Raw genomic sequence first — 19,447 nt, 5'->3', positions numbered from 1 at the left:
GCAGTGAAGGCTGGAAGTGATTAAATTAGGATTAAAGAGATGTGGTAAGAGAGACTGTGTATTTACATCCTCTCCCCTCTTTATTTATGGATTGTCAGTTTTAATTTGGCGTGGCACCAGTCACAGTGCCACTGCGTAAACTGCCTGTCTCCATAGTAAAAAACATACTGTATTATGACAGCAGGGGAAATGTGTACATGTGCATTTTAGCACGCTCACAGTATTCAGCAGTGCTTTGTTTTTTCCTTGGAAATCATAAACACAAACACACAACACATAACACACATAAATACACAAACTGATGTGTCATTGCCGCTTTTCAGGTTCCTGTCGGACGTCTGCAGGCTCAGATCAGCGGAGCTCCTCGTCATCCAGCCACAGTGGCAGCGACAGCAGTAATAGCAAGAGAGTGGAGGTGATCGATTTGACACTGGACAGCTCCTCAGACGATGAAGGACAGGATTCACCGCCTCCGCCGCTGCCACCACTGCCTCCTCCACCCAAAAGAGCTTGCCCCTCTATGTCCCCGACCTCACCACCCGTCATCAACAAAGGGTCAGACACACACCAACACTCTGATTTCATAACCACACGCAGTTTGTATTTCAATAAATTTGGAAACGAGGGTCATTTAGCTGCTCACATGGGTAATTATTAATCTGGATGTTAAATGATTCATGAGTTTTGCGCTCACAAGTATCTTTAACCATTTTGCATGAACAACTTTCACAGTAGGTAGCCAAGAGTGCTGACTGAGAACATTTTGTGTCTTAACTCCTTTCTGAAAGCTAAAATTGGATGTCTAGATGTAGAATTGGGTGAGTTTCCAAAAGAGAAACACTAAATCTGTTAGTTTTCTAGCATTCAGAGGTTAGAAGTTCAGCCACTTGTAATTCTACATGAATATAAAATGTTAAGATAGAATTAAATGCTTGACAAATTCTCAGTATCAGGAAGCATTGGTTTAGCTTTAAGCTAACAAACGTACCCTATAGAGTTTCAAAATCAGAATCAGAATCAGCTTTATTTGCCAGGTATGTGTACACATACGAGGAATTTGACTCTGGATTGTACAATGCTCACGATGAGCTTACTTATACAATAATACAATAACACAATAATACAGTAATAAAATCAAGCACAGGCTACAGTATAGAGAATACATATATACACACTATAAACAAAACAGACAGATTGAGACAATAGTGCCATGAGCAGAGTGCAAAGGATGCAGGGGTAAATTGTTATTACCATTATTGTTATTATTATGTACATGTCAGAGGTGGGTGTGATACAGGTGCACATCCACATACAAGCATACATGTACACAGTGTGATGAGTACAAAGGATGCTGGAATAAATAAGTATAATGTGCGGTGTTATGTACATGAGGTAAGTGGATTTGGTATACAGTATATACAATATACAATATGAACCGTAGGAACAGCTTTGAAATAGAGAATGATGAATAAATAGATGGTAAGTGGTAGCCAGTAAACATGAATTATTGCACAGGAATTGTTCCTGACACTGTGAGTCAGAGTCAGCTGTTCATCAGAGTGATGGCTTGTGGGAAGAAACTGTTCCTGAGTCTGTTGGTTTTGGCGTACAGTGCTCTGTAGCGCCTACCAGAGGGGAGAAGCTGCAACAGATTGTGTCCAGGATGAGATGGATCTGCAGTGATGTTTAGGAGGAGAGAGACAGAGTGCAGAGAAACATTTCTAAAACCAGCGGCCCTCCTAGTTTGCAACTCGAATAAAGATTTGAATCCAGGCTCTCTGAAACTTTAACGGCTGCATTTCTTGTCAAATTAAAATTCATTATATGTAGAAACTGCTGCTGCTTCATTTGACTTTAATGAACCCTGTGACTGTTCAGAGGTTTGTGTTTCTAGGTCAGCGGAGGAGCACCCCCTGTACCCGATAAATATGACATGAAATAAAAGCCTAATTATAAATGAAGTGGCCTCTTTACCTCTTCATCTCTAAACCTTTTCCTCTGTATCTGCCTTCAGAGTGTTGAACCTGCACCACCAGGCTTCTCCTGTGAGCCGTACTCCCAGCATGCCAGCCCTGGACACCAGCTACATCCCTCCTGTTCCCCCACTTATCCAGGACTATAGACCCTACTACCACACCCCCAACGACCTCTCAGGTAATGACAAAAACACGGACTCAAGATGATTTGGGAATACTTATTGGTGCGAGTTCTGTTTGTAGCCATTAAAGGTCATTACTTTAAGAATCGGAACAGGAGGATAAACAAAATATGATACTGTATAGTCATTTCCTAATTAGTAATGAACTATAGGGGAAGTTTGATGGGATAACAAAAAGCTTAAGAGGTCAAATGCATCTTAAAATGACAACTTTTATTAGTTAATAAGTCACAAAAAGTATATTTTATTCAAATCTGGTTAACTATTAGACCCTTCTATCAGTAAAATCCTCTAGCTTTTATTAATTTTAAAACATATTTTTGTGTTCGCATTTGTGATATAGATTTTTGTTAATTTTCACCTGTTGATTGACCCTGCCTTTACTTGATTTCCAGAGTTGAACTTCTTCTCTTTTCTTCAAGGCGACAATCATCAGGTACGTACAACAGTGTGTCACATTAATGTGGAGTCGCCTTATTTTGCCATCTGAAATCCTGGAAGCCTGTGATCATGGTGCATTTTAAAATAGTGCGAGGCTCTGACTCTACATGTAACCGCAAACTTAAAACCCTGCATTTAGTGGTGCTTGTTAACAAACATTCTATCTGCAGTAAACAGCATGCAAAGTCAAACGTTTAAAAATTCAAAAAAACATTTGAATCCTTTGTGCCTATTAAACGTCACATAACCGGCTGGTGTGCACTAAATGTCTTTGTTTCTGTATCTATGGGCTATTTAAGGAGACATGAGAGCGAGACAAATTATGGTTGTTGCCCCACAGTTACTGGTGGGTTGAATTATCTTAGGCAGTCAAACATAAATACAGACATCTCTTGGTTACTGATATTCATCTTTTATTCTGCTCTGCTGAGGCTCTGTTATTTGAAATTAACATTTGAAAAGGTTGTTTTTCCCAAATTACTAAAAAATCGAGCATTTTCTCACCTACCTTCAGTGGAGCAACATTCAACTGTTCAGATAGTTTTGAGATAGGTTTTAGAAAATGATCTAAGTGCAATTTTTTTAACAATCTTGCAATTGCGATTTGATATGCGCTTAATTTTTAAGCTCTTTACCTTCTGTATTATTCAAAACAGACCAGAGTATAATCGCATCTTGTTTTATCACATCACGATAATATCGCAAACGCAATTAATTGTTCAGCCCTATTTTGAGACCTCTGCTGCCAACCTGATACAGTGAGGGTAAATGGAATTTCATGTGGTTCACACAGTATTGAAAAATGACATCACAATTACAATTCAAATCAAGTAAATTTCCAAAGCCATTAGCTCTGTTACTCTGGTTAGTCCGCAGACCTCACTGCAGACAGTTTTCATTGAAACTACTTTCTCCTAAAGAAATAGCCTCTATGAAGAGTGGAGGCAGCCTTGTCTGTTAATTAACATCGACATTGCCTCTGGAAAAGTGCTGCTGTTGAATTTTTTAATTGTCTGTTTTTTAAATGCTGCGAGCAGAGCACAAAAATAAGAGGCAGATATCTCAAATAAATACTACCTGCACAGGTGTATACCACTGGAGATTAGTAAGTATATACATACATACAGGAGCATAAAGAACAAATTCAATTAGATCCATTAACAATATATCTAAAAACTTTAACAAATGTGTAGCAAAGTACAATACTGACTTGTTGAACACTATCCTCATGTTGCTGGCACTATAATATTGGGCTGACTGAACAAATCTTTGATGGAGTAATTCCAAATATACAGTAGGATCTATTTTATGCAGTAATTCAACAATTCAACGGTTGGGGAGTATTTAATGTACACTTCATGAACTGTAAAACTATCTGAATAGCACACTTTTGGCTATAATTATTTGATTCATAACTCTGGCAAACATTTTTTCCAGTGTCCTAGTAAAGGTGTGTGTGAGCTCTCTTTTCTGTGTGTGCTGCAGTCTGTTCATTATCTCCGCCCACACCGGGCTCTCGCATGTGCCCCTAAAAACAGATAGGCCTATGTGCAATGAGAAAAATTATTTATGAGCAGTGTGCCAGTAACTTTTAAGACAACAACCTCCAGGTTGTAACCCCCCTCTCCGCCCCACTGTTCAAAACATAGTCGGACTCGTCACCGGAGAGAAATGCCGGTGCTCTGGACGCTCTGTGACAGAGACAGAGAAACTGTGGCAGCAGCTGAAGTGGTCAGACAGAAGAAAGCACAGAGAAGATAAAGAATGCCAATTAACGTTAGCAGTATCCGTGCATTTAGTTGTTCAACATGTTCAACTTTTCACAGAGCCGACGTGACTGTCAGTCACTTTTCGTCAACCGACCAATCACAGCCTGGATGGGGCGGGACATTAAAAAAAGTTTGACATGCTACAGAAAATTATTAAATGTTGAACAATATGATTATTGACAAGTTAGTACTTAGCATTAACAAATTAGAGACCAATGTAGAGCCTTTTGCTTGCGCAAGAATTAAATAAATAAAAACAACCCACAGAAATGAAACAGCTGTAACTGGATTTAATATTCGACTAGTGGTAAAATAGTATACTACTATTATATGAAATTATAATGAATGTAGTATATTATTGTTATACTAACAGTATGCTATTAACTAAACATTATAATTTTATTTAATACACTCGTGTACAGTTCCTCCTCCAGGTTGTGGGTAGAGACTCTGCATTAGACAGATGTACATTGAGCCGGTGGCAGTGTGTCAATATGTGCTGCTTCTAGCCACCACCTCTGTAAAGCAACACGTTCCCCTTGTTCTGTTTTACGTCTGTTTTACTTTTTATTGTTATAAATATTGTTTAACTTTGTTCAAGTTGAGAAATACACATTTGTCAGTGTTTCGCGCATTCCTTGATAATAAGCAAGTTGGCTCATAGTACCATTTGTTCCAATAAAATCAAATCGCAATATTGTTCACAATAATTGCAATATGACTTTTTCTCCAAATCGTGCAGCCCTACCTGTCACAATTGGTGTAGTTGAAAAGGTTGGTGGACCCATATGCAGGACACGAGCAGAGCAGGAACAGTCCAAAAGGTTAATTTTAAGCAGAAAGCGAGCACACTTACAAACTGGGTGGCTGAGTCCCAATAAATTTCCACAAAGAACAAAGTAATCCAGCAGGTACAGATCCAGAACAGGCAGGAAAGCATGAAACAAACATCAGATAATAACAGAATGAGACAGGAACTAAGGCAGGCACAGATCAGCAGACTGAACATCACTAAAGGCACAGAGTAGACTACCAACTAATAATACAGTGATGGCCTTTCCAAAACTAGACCCTCAACACCACTCTGATAAGGAGTGAACTCAGGTGGGAGTCACCCTCACAGTCAAGTCGAGCTCCCTAACCCACGTAGTAGTGTTGTAGTCAAGACCAAACCGAGACCAGAGTTTATCAAGACCGAGACAAGACCAAGACTTTTAGGGGCTGAGACCAAGTTGAGACCAAGACCAGTTCCCCACATTATATGGCACACAATAAAATGTGGAGCGAGATCATAGGTACTTCTCAGATTGATCTGAAAGATCCACATTCCCATTAAAATCCCCACATACAAACACTTGAGCTGAAATCAACATAAGTATCTTTATTCAACACCCCTTTTCCGTTCTTACCATCGCGTTTAGGAGTGACAGTCGTTAAGAGAAACAACACATTTTTAATTAGGGTTGCATTTGAAGCAATATGTTTTACGTCCAATCAAAGTTTGGATGTTAACAAATAAATCAGACAATGCAAAAGCAATTTATTCATATTCCCAAAGTTATGGTCTTGACTGGTTTTGAAATAAAATCCCAAGTCCTCAATGTCCGTGACAAGACCGAGTACAAATGCGGACGAATCCAAGACAAGACCAAGACCATCAAATAGTGGTCTTGAGAGTACTACAACACTACCCCGTAGGGTAAAAATACAGCGGCTACCTTTCGGACTTTTACCCCCAGCGTAAATAGGATCAGATGTTACCGCTGCACTCACTGCTATAAAATGTGCATCAAATTAACAACAGTTGTATTAAGATTCAGGACTGATGTTGAGGAAAAGTGTGTTTTGCAATAACGAAACTTAAAGCATTTAAGATAAGATAAGAAAACCCACAGTTTGTCCCACAGTGGGGAAATTGCAGTTTGCAACAGCAAAGACAAGAGCAGAGATAGATAAGTGTACAAGTAGCATAAACAACGACATTTGTCATTCATGTTGTATTTGTTCATGAACCAAATTATTTTGAATAGATTTCAAATATTTATTTAAGACTGTGACTATGACTTCCTTTTCTAAAGCTAAATGCACCTTATATAACGCTTGCCAAGCGGCTGGTCCAACACGCCTTCAAAAACACCGGTAGAAAAACACTGAGCTGCAGCACGCACCTCTCCTCTCCCTTCCAAACACTAGCTACCCTCCAGGCAGTCAAAGGACATAAAGTTGTTACTGTGATGTAGAGACAGAGCTCAGTTAAAACTTTATGGATGAAAGATACATTTGTTACAGATTAATAACTCACCACTCTGAAACTCTTGCTCCAGTCCATGTTGCCAAGCTGGTCGGCAACATGTAGCCGACAGCTGAATCGAAGCTTTTTACCGGCTTCTCATTGACCTGCCCTTCTCTGCTTCTGATTTGCTAGTAGTCCTTCACTAGGAACTGCGCATGTGCAACTCCCAACAAAGATCATTTAGAGACAAGATGTATCACTCCATAGCTAAAACAAAGCCTTCAACACAGGGTGAAAAGAGGAGCTGCAGCAATGTGCAGTATGAAAATAATATGGTGTTTTATTTAAATTAAAACATGTAAGCCTGTTCCGGTACAACCCCTAAATAAGATTTTGAAACTGAAAATGAGCATAAAATGTATAAAGAGTTAGGCTAAATATTTTTCTTTAATGCCTTTGTTGCTTGTTACGTGATCCCCCTGTGTATCTATTTGTGCCATGTTCTATTATTCTATCGTTTAATGTAGGCTATTTTGTTTTGGCTGAAGGCTTTCATATGAGATGAATACGATTCAATAAAAACAACAGTTGTATTGTCTATCAGACGAGCATTTTTTTATTAAACACAATATAACCTTTGGGCTACTTTGTTAACCTGTGAATGTTGATGTGAAATGTTAGTGTAGTTTTGGTATTTAAAAATCCTACATGTTAACCCGTGAAGTCATATGGAATTCACATTTGAAAGAAAGGTCCCCCATCGTGCAGTAAAGTGTGTTACACAGCTTCAACAAGCCGGCATCAGTGCTCACTCAGCATTGGAGGGTTTAAATGGCGGGTGCTGTTGACTTCCCGTCACTGTTACAGCTGATGTTTTACATACTGCCACCTGCTTTACCGGACCGATTTGTAGCAAACATTTCAAATATGCACAGCATTTTTTTAAATTTCTTAGAAAGGTTGAATATATGGGATATTTACTGTAAATATTTAAACGGGATAACAATAAATAAAATACGATAGAATCCTGGGGAAAAAACAAGAGGATTGACAGGGAAGCTGTAGTGATGTAAGAGTCCTTCACCAAGACATAGGAGCTAAAATCCTTTATAGATTGATTAGACTGAGAACTGACATGCCCCTTGATTTCGGGAGTTTCTCCTAAGTCAGCCAGTCAGGAGCTACTTTTACTGTTGTTTACTGTACTGTACTGTTGTTTTGTGAAGATGGCTGCGTATAGCAACCTCTAAATATGAACGCAGATCTGACTAACACTACCTCCTCCCTCGTTTCTCCCACGGTTCAGCATTACAACATGGTGATGGCAGCAGCGGCGGCCGCTTCAGCCTCAGACGACCACGAGCTGCTTCTCAACCGCTTCCTGCCCTACAGCACCTCCTCCTCATCCCAGCTATTCCTCGACCAATCGGGAGCCTCCTCTGCCACTTCGCTGACCGCGCCGACCAACGGGGCGAGCAACTCGGGCAGCACCAGTAGCCTGGTCTCGTCCAGCAGCCTCCGTGACACTCACTCCACACACTCTTCTTCACACTCCTCTCATACACACCCTGGGGTGGTGGCCAGCCGGAGCAGTACTGAAGCAGCAGTGGCAGCTATTTACGGAGGGATACCTGACGTTATATCGTTGGACTGACTCAAGGAGAGTCAAGACTACACTTTGGGTCCAGCTACGATCTAGTAACGAACCAAATCACAGACTTTTTGACTGCAGGGTAGAGTTTTGATCCAGAAACTAGACTGGCCCCAAGTCATCAAACTCGGATAATTTTTGGAGTCGCAATGACGAGACTGCCTCAAGAAGAGCACTAATATTATGAGTGAGGAACAGGCCTCCTTCCCTTCACTACACTGACCTAAAAACAGTACAGAGTCATCACATAACGAGGTCAAGTGTGGACATTGTGTTGGTATACTGACTTCAGATCAGAAACCTGTGCAGCAAGTGAACCCTGCTATACTGGTACCAACCTGGCACAAACAGCAAAGACACTACCTGAGCAAAAACACAATGGAGGAAGGCTCTTTTTTACAAAAACGAGGAGTGGCACCGTGTACAGAGAACAAAATATATTTTCCTCTTTTACTTTTGTATGTTAAATCGGGACATTTTCAGTCTAGTGAGCTGCTTTAAGTGGAGGACTGAGGTTGTTTTGGGGGGGGGGCGTTCTCACAAAAGCGTATACATATGCCTGTTGCCATGTGGTTATCGTTTTCCTATCTTTTAGCTCACTCCTGCTTAAATTTACCATTTTCATTTCTTCAATATTAACTTCTCTCCTTTTAATCTTTCTCTTGCTCAAGCTCGTTTTTAAATTCATGGGGTATTATGTCTTTGTCCATGACAGGAACTTTTCAAACACTGAATTTACTGTTTATTCATGTACTAATAATTTTATTATGGTTTTTAAGTTATGTATGATATTTAAACAGTTATGTGTATATATATATATATATATATATATATATACACCTTCAGGTTAATACTGTGGGGAGTGTGTAGGTGGAAATTAATTAGCCATTTCTGGTTTTTCATTTTCACTCCTTGATCTCCAACTCCTTACAAAGACTCTGCCGACATACAGCATTTAGACATGAAGACTTTTAGACTATTTATACTTATTATTATAAATGGATTACTTATATAATTTAGAGTTTAGAGCTGGAAGAGTTTCTTTTGTTTTGTTTTTTTGCACAATGCCAAAAATAAGATACGGTACCTATGAAAATTATCACAATAATCCGAGTGCAGTTGAATCTGTGTGCCACAGTGTTTTCTATCGAGTGTCTACTTGAGTTTTAGCTGGTGGTTCTTCAGACACTCAGACTCTTCTCAGTTTCATTGTTTTGTGCTTGACTGTTGAAAAGGAATTATGGTGAAAGTCAAGCTATTGTAGCAGCGTCAGGCGTCCATGACATGTGACCAAGTTAAAACTAGTGCCTGTTTGTGTGCATGCTTCACAGTGTGTTTGGGAGGGAGTTTTCAAACTCAGAAGAATGTTTTAAATGGTCACCCACAACCTCTGTCCCATCTCTGTTGAAGGTTTTTATGTGAAGACTTGACATGTGACTCGCAGACAGTTTAGTGCCACAGTGAAAGAGGGAAATCTCATGCCAACTTAGACTGGGCACAAAGCCAGCTGGTTTAAAAATACATGACCTGTCTGTAACTTAAAAACCCTACAAGCTCGTCGGTGTACGATGTGGAAGTGTCAAACCGAGGTTTCGGGATACCTCACCTCTGTTGTCTGAAAATGCAGTTTGCTCATGAATGTATTGTATGTATGTATTTAAAGAGTGGACACACTTTTGGTCTTTGGTTCCCTTTCTGGTCACATTACCAGTTACATACAGCAGGTCTGGTACCCCTCCTGCTCAATCAGCCCACCCCTCCTCCAGCCTGTGTGTCCTTGAATCTTGCCCCCAGTCCCCTCTTATCAGTGTCTCCTCGATGTTCTACTTCCAGACGACCGAGACAGGCAGCTCACTTCAAAGCATAATTATCCCCATCTCGATGAGATAATCACTTCTGACAGCAACCCCAATCACCTGACATCCCCCGTCCTGTCCTGTCCTTCAGCAACTAAGTGGGAGACTTTTAGACAACCCAAAAGGACTCCCACCCCTCCTTCCCTCCCTTGCTCTCTCTTGGCATTTTTAACTTTATTCCCTGTTCTTCTCATAGGAACCAACTGACTCAGTCATTTGCCAGAACAAGGCTTGTATATTTCCTGTGTTGTTCAGTATTTTAATTTATTTTGTATTGTTATTTCTACATATTATATTTTTACAAATTGTTTGATTTCCATGGGTGATTGTGTGAGTCACTGTCATTCTGGATTTTATTTAAATATGCATTTTATTATGCTTTGTCAGCTGCACGATTTCTCAAAAAGGTATCGTGTAGTTATTTGTCATAGAAATACCTGTGCGTATTTTCTTGGGAGCTGACATGGATAAACCTAAGGCCACAAAACAGATGCTTAATTAATACATTGTCATTGACTTGTGATAGTTTCAGGTATGAACTAATTCAGGATGTATTGTGAATTCCTGTTGCTCACCACTAAGAAATTATCAAGTCTGTGAGTTCATGTGATTAATTAATGCTTAATGGCAAATATTAGATGCCACCAAAATAGCTGGAATTCAGTTACATAAAAAAGGGCAGTGCTGATTCTTATAAAATTATGAAGCTGTTTTTATAAAACTGTGACTTTTAGTCACCCTCTTACTTTTTCTCCAGCACCACCATGAGGTCAGAATTCTAGTTTGTCCAATACTTGCTAAACTAATTACATTCCCACCAGCTTCAGCTGTACTTGCATGCTAACGTGCTAAAAAAAGAAGGTGATCTTGATAAACCATTTTACCTAACAGATTAGCATTGAGCTCAAAGTTGTGCCTCAGTACAGCCTCATAGAGCTGCTAGCATGGCAGAATACTCTTGTTCTTTCTCATGTCATCACAGTGTAAACTATGCTTAAACATGTCTGTCAGTTCGCCAACTGGACCCTGCTAGATGTTCTACACCCTTTCAACAACAAAAATATAGAAACAAAATTAACAAAGACTTGCTCCCTAGCTTGTAAATGTGACATAAACAAAGACCATTGGGTCACACAGCAACATGCAGATGTTTGCATCTGAATAAGTTTGATAAAAACAGCTTCATATTGGCAGAGGTACTGGTGTGCTTTCAGAGAGGCATTGGTCTGTAGTTTCCTTTTCTATAATCCCTGTCCAAAGAAAACCATGTATCCAGAGTTGGTGATTTTTAGTTTTCCAGATATCTTTATGGGTTGAAAAAACATCTCCAACTTCTTTAGGTAAAAAAAAAACATTTTAAACCCCATTGAATTATCTAAAAATACCACATCACAAATCAGACAACTTGTGAAATTCATGCATTAAATCATCATGACTCGTACATTAGTTTTGTAGTACTTCAGCATGTGTTTCCGTTCTTATAAAGTGTTCATCTGACTTGCTATACTGATGAAGATGTTGATCCTTTTAGTTTTTATCATGTTAATTTGACTATTAATCACCAGTATTTGGATACTTCATAAGGTGGTCGCAGTTAATGAATTAATTTGATCGACAATTTAATTTATTTAAACTACTTCTTCTTTCCTCATGCATGTTCTGAGACTGTGCAGCAGATTGCGATTACACACGTGAAGTGACAGAGCAGACCGTGCTGAATGTGGTTCTGTTGAAGTGCTCTACATACTGGGGGGTCTATATGGGATTACTGAAAATTCTGCTCCCCCTCCCCTCCCATTTGTTCCATAATGTTAACTATCCACAGCCATTATTGAGCTATCTTTTTTTCACTCTCTAACAAATTGTCTTTTTTTGTTAGAAAATGTCAGATTGCATGCAGGGATGGATAAGCACAGGGCAGTTTCCATCGTAATCTCCAACTTCAATCCCACACGTGTGAACACGTGTAGTATATGTAGGCTACAGCATTTTTGCAGCAGCTTATGTGTTTGTTGGTTTGAGCTATGTGATGAAAACTGGGTCAAAACCAGCGTCTGCACAGAATGAAGTAAATGGAATAAGGCCACTATTATCTGTAGTTACTCTTAACGGTGTTTTCAAAATCTCCACAGACAACCTTGACAAAGAAGCTCAACTCTTTGGTTGTCATGATGTCTCACCCTAGATTAAAGGGAAAAGTCAACATTGTGTAGGCCTATATTATGTCTGTATGGAAACATGAAAACTGAAAGTTCAGATCCAAACGTGGGTGTTTGATGTCCATTTGTATGCTTTTTGTGTGTCTATTCAGAGCAAGAGAATAAATTAATTTATATATTTTTTTGACAATGAAAGCTTGTACTATGATTAAAAAAAGGGACTGTGGCCAATAAAGAGTCTTACACAACTAAAATAATCTCACAGTCGGACTCGAGTTGACATCTGCACTCACTGCCTTAAAACATTCACAGGTTCTGTTTCACAGCTCCAACCCGAGAAAAATCATAAAAGGCTTTTCAAGGAGGGCAAGGAGAAGACAGTGTACAGTAGACCCTTGTCAGTTTGTACAAATATACTACGTGAAAAAAATATTTATTACCTGCATTGAAAGAAATTGTTTACTTATTGAATGTTACCTGTTTATGTAGAAAAGCTTAGATGTAATAAAATGCATTCTGTTACTTCGGAGTGTGTTTCCCTTATTTTAAAAGATGAGGTTTGTCTCCTTTAGAGGAACATGTTGCTGCTCTGACTTTTTTTACCAGCCTGTTACACTTGGTGGCAGCAGAGAGTCGTTTTGATCAACTTTTCCCTTGCTGTGATGAAAAACCAATTACGCACTCTGTCAACTCCAGCCGGTGCCTCCCTGGCTGTGACAAGTTATAGGCTACTTGACATGAACATCTGTAATTATTAATTAGATGTTTATTTTAGTATGAAAAGTGATGGGGAAGCCCCACGTTTCGAGGAGCCTCTGTTACGCATGAGATTGATGGACGCATCAAACCTAAACGCTTGCCGTTCATACTGTCAGAGCCGTGATGTTGGATGATTGTGCATCTTGGAGAACAGAGGAGGGGAGACGCCAGGAAGAGGAGGAGGATACAGACGTAGGAGTTGGGATGGCATCCTGAATGTGGTACTCCAAGATGAAGCTCTATTTGTTTTTTTATCTTGCTTAAATATAAAAGTCTCTGTGAGCTGCTGGCATTATGAATGAAGGAAATGAGAGCGTTTGTTTGAACAGGTCACTAACTGAGATGGACTGCTTCAGCAACCTGGAGGACATCGACGTGACAGCTGACGGAAGCCCGATTCTGAGATACCTCATCTGCCTTGTTTATTCTGTAGTCTGCGCTGCGGGTCTAGTGGGCAACCTGCTGGTCCTCTTCTTCATCAGGGTCAAACAAGAGAGGAAGACGTCCAGGGTGAACTTCTTTGTTCTCAACTTGGCAGTGACTGACCTGCAGTTCGTGCTGACTCTGCCCTTCTGGGCGGTGGACACCGCGCTGGACTTCAGCTGGCCGTTTGGAGACGCCATGTGCAAAATTGTCCTCTCTGTCACCGTGATGAACATGTACGCCAGCGTCTTTTTTCTCACTGCCATGAGTGTGACCCGCTACTGCTCAGTCGCCTCGTCTCTGAACAATAGAACCGTGCAGAGGTCCTGTTCCACCAAATGGATCTGCGCAATTATTTGGACACTGGCGACTCTAGCGACTGCGCCGACGTCGATTTTCTCAACTGTGAGCAACGTAACCGGAGAAAAACTCTGTTTGCTGAGATTTCCCGGTGGACAGTACTGGTTAGCAGTTTATCACATACAGAAAATACTTGTAGGTTTTGTATTTCCAATGTCCGTCGTGTCCATCAGCTACATCATGCTGCTGCGTTTCATCCGTGTTCGGAGTATGAAAACAAGCAACCCCAAACGGAGATCTCAAGTTACCAAATCTATCACCATCGTTGTGTTGTCCTTCTTCTTGTGCTGGATGCCAAACCATGCCATCACCCTGTGGAGTGTGCTGGTCAAACTGAACGTTGCAAACTGGGACAAAGCCTACTATATAGTACACACATATGCGTTCCCACTGACCGTCTGTCTGGCGCACACCAACAGCTGCCTGAACCCGATTATTTACTGCCTCATGAGGAAGGAGTTCAGGAACAAACTGAGAGGTCTGATACACAGAGGATAGTGTTTCGGGAGCTTTATGAATAAGTTGACAGAGCGCGAAACGTGTTAACAAACATTATCCAAGACGCACTGGGTGCGCGCGGCAAAAAAGACATGGAGTAAGAGATGAGAGCTGTCAGGAAGCCCTGCGAAGACGAGCAACATCACGCCAAGAATTCTGCGTTTGGAAAATGTAACTTTCATCTGCACTTCTTGTCTTTAAAAGCTTGCATAATGTGGCTGTTTTCTATAGAGAAACCATTGCAACTAGTTTAGGACTATATCCATAGGAATTGCTTATTTTGTGTGAAAATATTACACTTGTCAACATTGTGGTAATGTTTGTTAAAAATGATTAATCACATATATCATATATGTGGTGTGCAGTCTAAATGACTGTGCATTGCGCATGACAATTAACCACGCATTAGTGTGCTGGTGTAGTAGTAGCTGAGCGCTTTTTACATACATCTGTGAATATCTTCGTAAATAACGTAACCAGTGTACGATACGCCTGCTTATAAGACAATCATGGAACCAGCAACCATCACCTCATCACTTACTGAAAAGAGGGGGAAGGTTACACGTCATGTTTTTAAGACATGAAAATGTTATTGACCACAACGTGCCAAAATAAAAATAGTTTGAGCACAAAAGACAACACAATGTATGAATTGTGATTGTTGGAAATACGAAAAAAACACTGTATCCATTATGTGTGATAATAAAGATGTACTCAAGTTGTCATATGGATTGGTTTTCCTTATAAATATTAACTGATTGTGCAAAATGTTACAGATGATGAATGACTGATCTGAATAATAGTAAAGTTTATAACAGTGTCAGCTTGCTATTATTTAAACAATCATCAACATACAAAGCTAGCTGTTTATGTAGACTCAAATATCCCACATCAGAGAAAAGTGGCTACACTGTAAGACAAGTTAGTTTAACTTTGAAATTAAAAATTATTCAACTTGAAGATTGTCTTTGTTTCAACACACAAATTAAGGTACATAAAGTTGATATAACTACAGTGTTCTAGTTTTCTCAGTGTTGTTGTTTTTTAGTTGATTGAACTTTTTATAACTTGTTTCAACTTCATACTTGGAGTAACAACAAAAGGATTTAAATTTCAAATTTGTTTCAGTTTACATTTATAAGGCCGTTGTCATGGTACTCCCTCCGATGGTGGCTCTACTCTTCTCTTGTTTACCACAAGTGTCTATATTTTAGTTGGAATTTGAATACATGACTTAGCTGCAGTGTAAAATTAGTTGATTATGTCCATGCTTCAACCTTGCCATGGTTTAAACAAGACAGTTTCTCTCAAACTCAAAATATGCAACTACTAGGCTATTTTTTTCTCTAGCTCCCCTTTAAACTGATAACTTACAAACCCAAGTTCACTCAACACATACTTATGTGACCCAAAGTCTATAATAGTCAACACGATGACTTAATGCAAGTTTAGCTCAAACAAATGATGTCAAAATCTGAAACTTGTCAGAGCTCTTTGAGTTAAAAAGAAGTAAGTGTAATGATTTACTGTGTACATGAGCACAGCATCAGCCATGGGCACAAAGGCCTTACTGATTGGGTTTTCCAGCTGCAGTGTATGTGTACACACAGCTGAGTGTCATCTGAACACATTCATATAAGAAAGTAGGCTCTATTTTTGTCTTACAGGATGGACCCTGGCTGCAGGATTAATTTAACTAAATGTAAAATGTTGAATTAAATACAAACCATCTATCTGTTGTGCTGTATTTAGATGACCTGACATGCTCAGTTATTTTTGGTCGAGTTTGGCTGAATGTAATTTTTTATGATTCTATTTAGCGCATGAAGTGGATCATTCGTGTCAGCTGAAACCTGGGCTGGTGTATGGCCTCACCTCACACACACACACACACACACAATAATGTACACATTAGCTGCGTGCATGAAAAAGTGAACCACCACAACACTTACATTTGAAAAGCAACACTCATTTCATTGGTTAACAGTTAATCAAGTACCTCACTTAAGTTCAATTTTGAGGTAGGATTACTTGAGTAGTTCCATTTCTGCTACTTTATACAGTAAATCCACTGCATTTCAGAGGCAAATGTACTTTTTACTCCATTTAATTTTTTAAAAAATGTTATTGAATTTCAGATTAAGATTTTACATACAAAAGCCCATGATAAGGTTATAAAATAAATTCGTATAGTGTGAAGTTGGGGCCCCTTGTCATGTTTTGTATGTCTATGAGTTGCTAGTAGTTCAATTTCCCCTTTAAACCTTTCAGATTGTTTCAGTTAAATTACAGTTTGAGCACCAAACATGTAAGATTATCCAATATTTCACAAAAAGAAAAGATTAGAATAAGTTACACATTTTTTATAAAAAGATGCAAATTTGCTCTTAATGATAAATGTATGTAAATTTTCTGACACTAACCCAGAATCAGAAATGCGCTTGCATTATGAATTCAGGAATTCAGTTACATTTTTGGAGAAAACATTTTGACTTAACTAACATTCACTCCTTTTGAAGTTAACGTATACATAGACTCTTTACGACTAATCATAAACAAAAAAGTAGATTACTTCTTCATGAAGTTCTTTGGAGAGTCTCCATAACAACTGTAACGTTTATTGATTTTCCATCTCTTTATTGTTTGTTTTATTACACTGTCTATATGATTGGATAAGCATTTTGTGTAGTAGAACATTTTCTTTTGCTATATCTTCCATTAATCATCTTGTGACCCTTTAGAGGGGGATGGACCCCTACATTGGATACGACTGAACTATACCTAACTGTGCTATATAAAGTTATTTTAATTCAAACTAGCTCCACCTCAAGCAGCTATATTAGTAAAATGCAGCGAACACATTAATGTATCAATATAAACAATCCAAAAATTTCATTTAAAACAGTACATCAGTCAGAGGGGACGTTACTCTGGAGATGAGTACTCATGTTTGATACTTTAAGTACATTTTGGATACTTGTGTACTTTTACACAAGAATACAGAACTTTTCACATACAGTGAAGTATTTCAAGATTGTTGGATTAGTACATTTACTTAAATAAATGATCTCAGTACCAGTGGTAGAAGGGCTGGACAATGTGTATCATAGGTAAGTGTCAACACTTTGATGTAATAAAGTTGAGATTAAAGGGCAGGAGAAGCACCAGAGTAATAGTGTGTACCTCTCTGAAGACGTCAGTGTGATTCTTTTTAATACTGGCCAGAAGCTGCAGATGTGGTCTAACAGGTACCTTTTTCACTAAGCCTTGAAAAAATAAATCTTTTGACATTTTGGTACGTGTCACCTACGTAAGCGCTGCTGGTGCTTTAATCATGTGGATGCACGGTAGGTCTTGTAAAGGTCAGCTCCTGACACTCCAGGACTCAATCACAATGTTGACATTTTGGAGAAAACACTGTAGTCAAAAGCCCTAATCAGGCCTTCTCTCAGGAAACGGAAATACTTTCTCTGCCCACTGTGTACCCCAAGAAAATCTAAGTGAGGAAAACTTTCAAGAAAATTGGCATTGAGTCTACTGCCCTCCAATCAAACCCACCAGTTAGCTGAAGACACATAAATAGAACTGCTCTGACATGGCACATTGTGTTTCTTGCCATCAAACGTGACAAAAGAAAACGGAAAGAAACAACCTCCTATTCATGTAAGCTATTTTAAAATATGTTGTTCTCTTTTTAATATCAGTTAATATGAGAACTTTCTCTTGTTCTTTCATTTATTTGATATAAGAATGCACTGCTATTTAAAGTGCCACTAGCCAATTGGTAGATAATTAACATCAATTGCAAAGCCCTTGAAATTGACTCTATGCATAACAATTAATGTTTTCTATTAAATATTGGATATTGTTAACTCTTTGGGTCTCACACAGTTATTTAAATGAAACCTTCTGAGAAGTCTGGTGGAACTATGTATTAACAACTGATCGACACCTGAAAAATAACATGGGGTTCCAGTGGTATCTTTAGGTCACAAGCCAAAACGTTGGGAATACTTTAACACTTAGTTGTATTTTATTGTATTCTCATGTTTTTATGCAAAATCTTAATCTGAAAATAGAGCACCACAAGAGCACTTGCCCCATATAGGGCTGAGTCCTTACCGCAGCGGCCTGGTTTTGAGTCCGACCCCTGGCCCTTTGCTGCATGTGAATCCTCTCTCTCTCTTACATATCCTGTCACTGTCCTGTCATGAATGCAGTGGAGTAGAAGTATAAAGTAGCAGATGATAGAAATACTTAAGTATGAGTATCTTGAAATTTAACCACAGTACTTGAGTAGATGTACTTGAGTAACAAAGCTGCAAGTAAGGAGACACTTTTATAGTCATACAGAAAGTAAATTATCTATTATATAGTATGTGCTCACTAGATTAAAGGTCTGAAGAAGACTCAATGTTTTGATTCTACCAGGTCTTAAATAGGTAAATGGCCAACGTGACAAAGGACAAAGGACAAGATATGTGGGCAGCAGCATAAGACAGAAACACATACAGATAAATGCATACTAACATAACTACATAATAGGTAAGCAATGTGAAAAATCCGAAAGTCCACCCCAAAGGGAATTACCATTTCCCACAGAAAACACTGCTCTGAACTGCCTGAAAACAGCTTGATTGTAGTCCAGCCTTTACATCCGTAACCTGTCTGCGTCACTATTTAACATGCGTCATACAGCTCGCCTAGCGGCTAGACAGGCACACCCTCAAAACACTGGTGGGGAAACACACTGAGCTGCAGCACACACAAAGTGATAAGTCGTCCACCCACTGCCTCCCCCTCACCCTCACCCACCCTACTGAAAGTTAGCTACCCCCCAGGCAATCAGTGGACGTAAAGTTGTTACTGTGATGTGGAGACAGTGCACAGTTAAAATGTTATGTGCGAATGGTAAATATGTTACAAATTAATTCGGGGACATATACAGCTGAACCGAAGCCGTGGTTGTCAGGACCCGCCCTACTCTACTTCTGATTGGCTAGTAGTTCTTGATTAGATACTGCGCATGTGCAACTCCATATTAGTTGATAAGTGTAATATGCAAGTGAAATGCATCACTCCGTAGCTAAAACAGAGCGTTCAACACACAGGGTGAAAAGAGATGCGGCAGCAATACGCA

General features: G+C 39.3%; 2 protein-coding genes across 2 annotated transcripts in view; both read left to right on the top strand.

The window, feature by feature from the left end:
• Positions 1-12,789, top strand: part of LOC123958687 (E3 SUMO-protein ligase PIAS1-like) — a 69,368-nt gene extending 56,579 nt beyond the window's left edge. The window contains exons 10-13 of the mRNA XM_046032214.1: positions 324-555; positions 2,015-2,154; positions 2,554-2,594; positions 7,908-12,789. Coding sequence (XP_045888170.1) covers positions 324-555; positions 2,015-2,154; positions 2,554-2,594; positions 7,908-8,255 — 761 coding nt within the window. The 3' untranslated portion in view covers positions 8,256-12,789. The remainder of the gene's footprint in view (positions 1-323; positions 556-2,014; positions 2,155-2,553; positions 2,595-7,907) is intronic.
• Positions 12,790-13,215: 426 nt separating this feature from the next.
• On the top strand, positions 13,216-15,032 carry rxfp3.3a1 (relaxin family peptide receptor 3.3a1). The gene has a single exon (XM_046032215.1). It carries the CDS (start codon positions 13,321-13,323, stop codon positions 14,305-14,307), a length of 987 nt encoding a protein of 328 aa, XP_045888171.1. The 5' UTR covers positions 13,216-13,320; the 3' UTR covers positions 14,308-15,032.
• The last annotated feature ends 4,415 nt before the right edge of the window (positions 15,033-19,447 follow it).

The sequence above is a fragment of the Micropterus dolomieu genome, linkage group LG20 (assembly GCF_021292245.1).
Source record: "Micropterus dolomieu isolate WLL.071019.BEF.003 ecotype Adirondacks linkage group LG20, ASM2129224v1, whole genome shotgun sequence".
NCBI classification, from domain to species: Eukaryota; Metazoa; Chordata; class Actinopteri; order Centrarchiformes; family Centrarchidae; genus Micropterus; species Micropterus dolomieu.
Note: the sequence above shows the minus strand (reverse complement) of the source record. Positions and strands in the feature narration are given on the sequence as shown.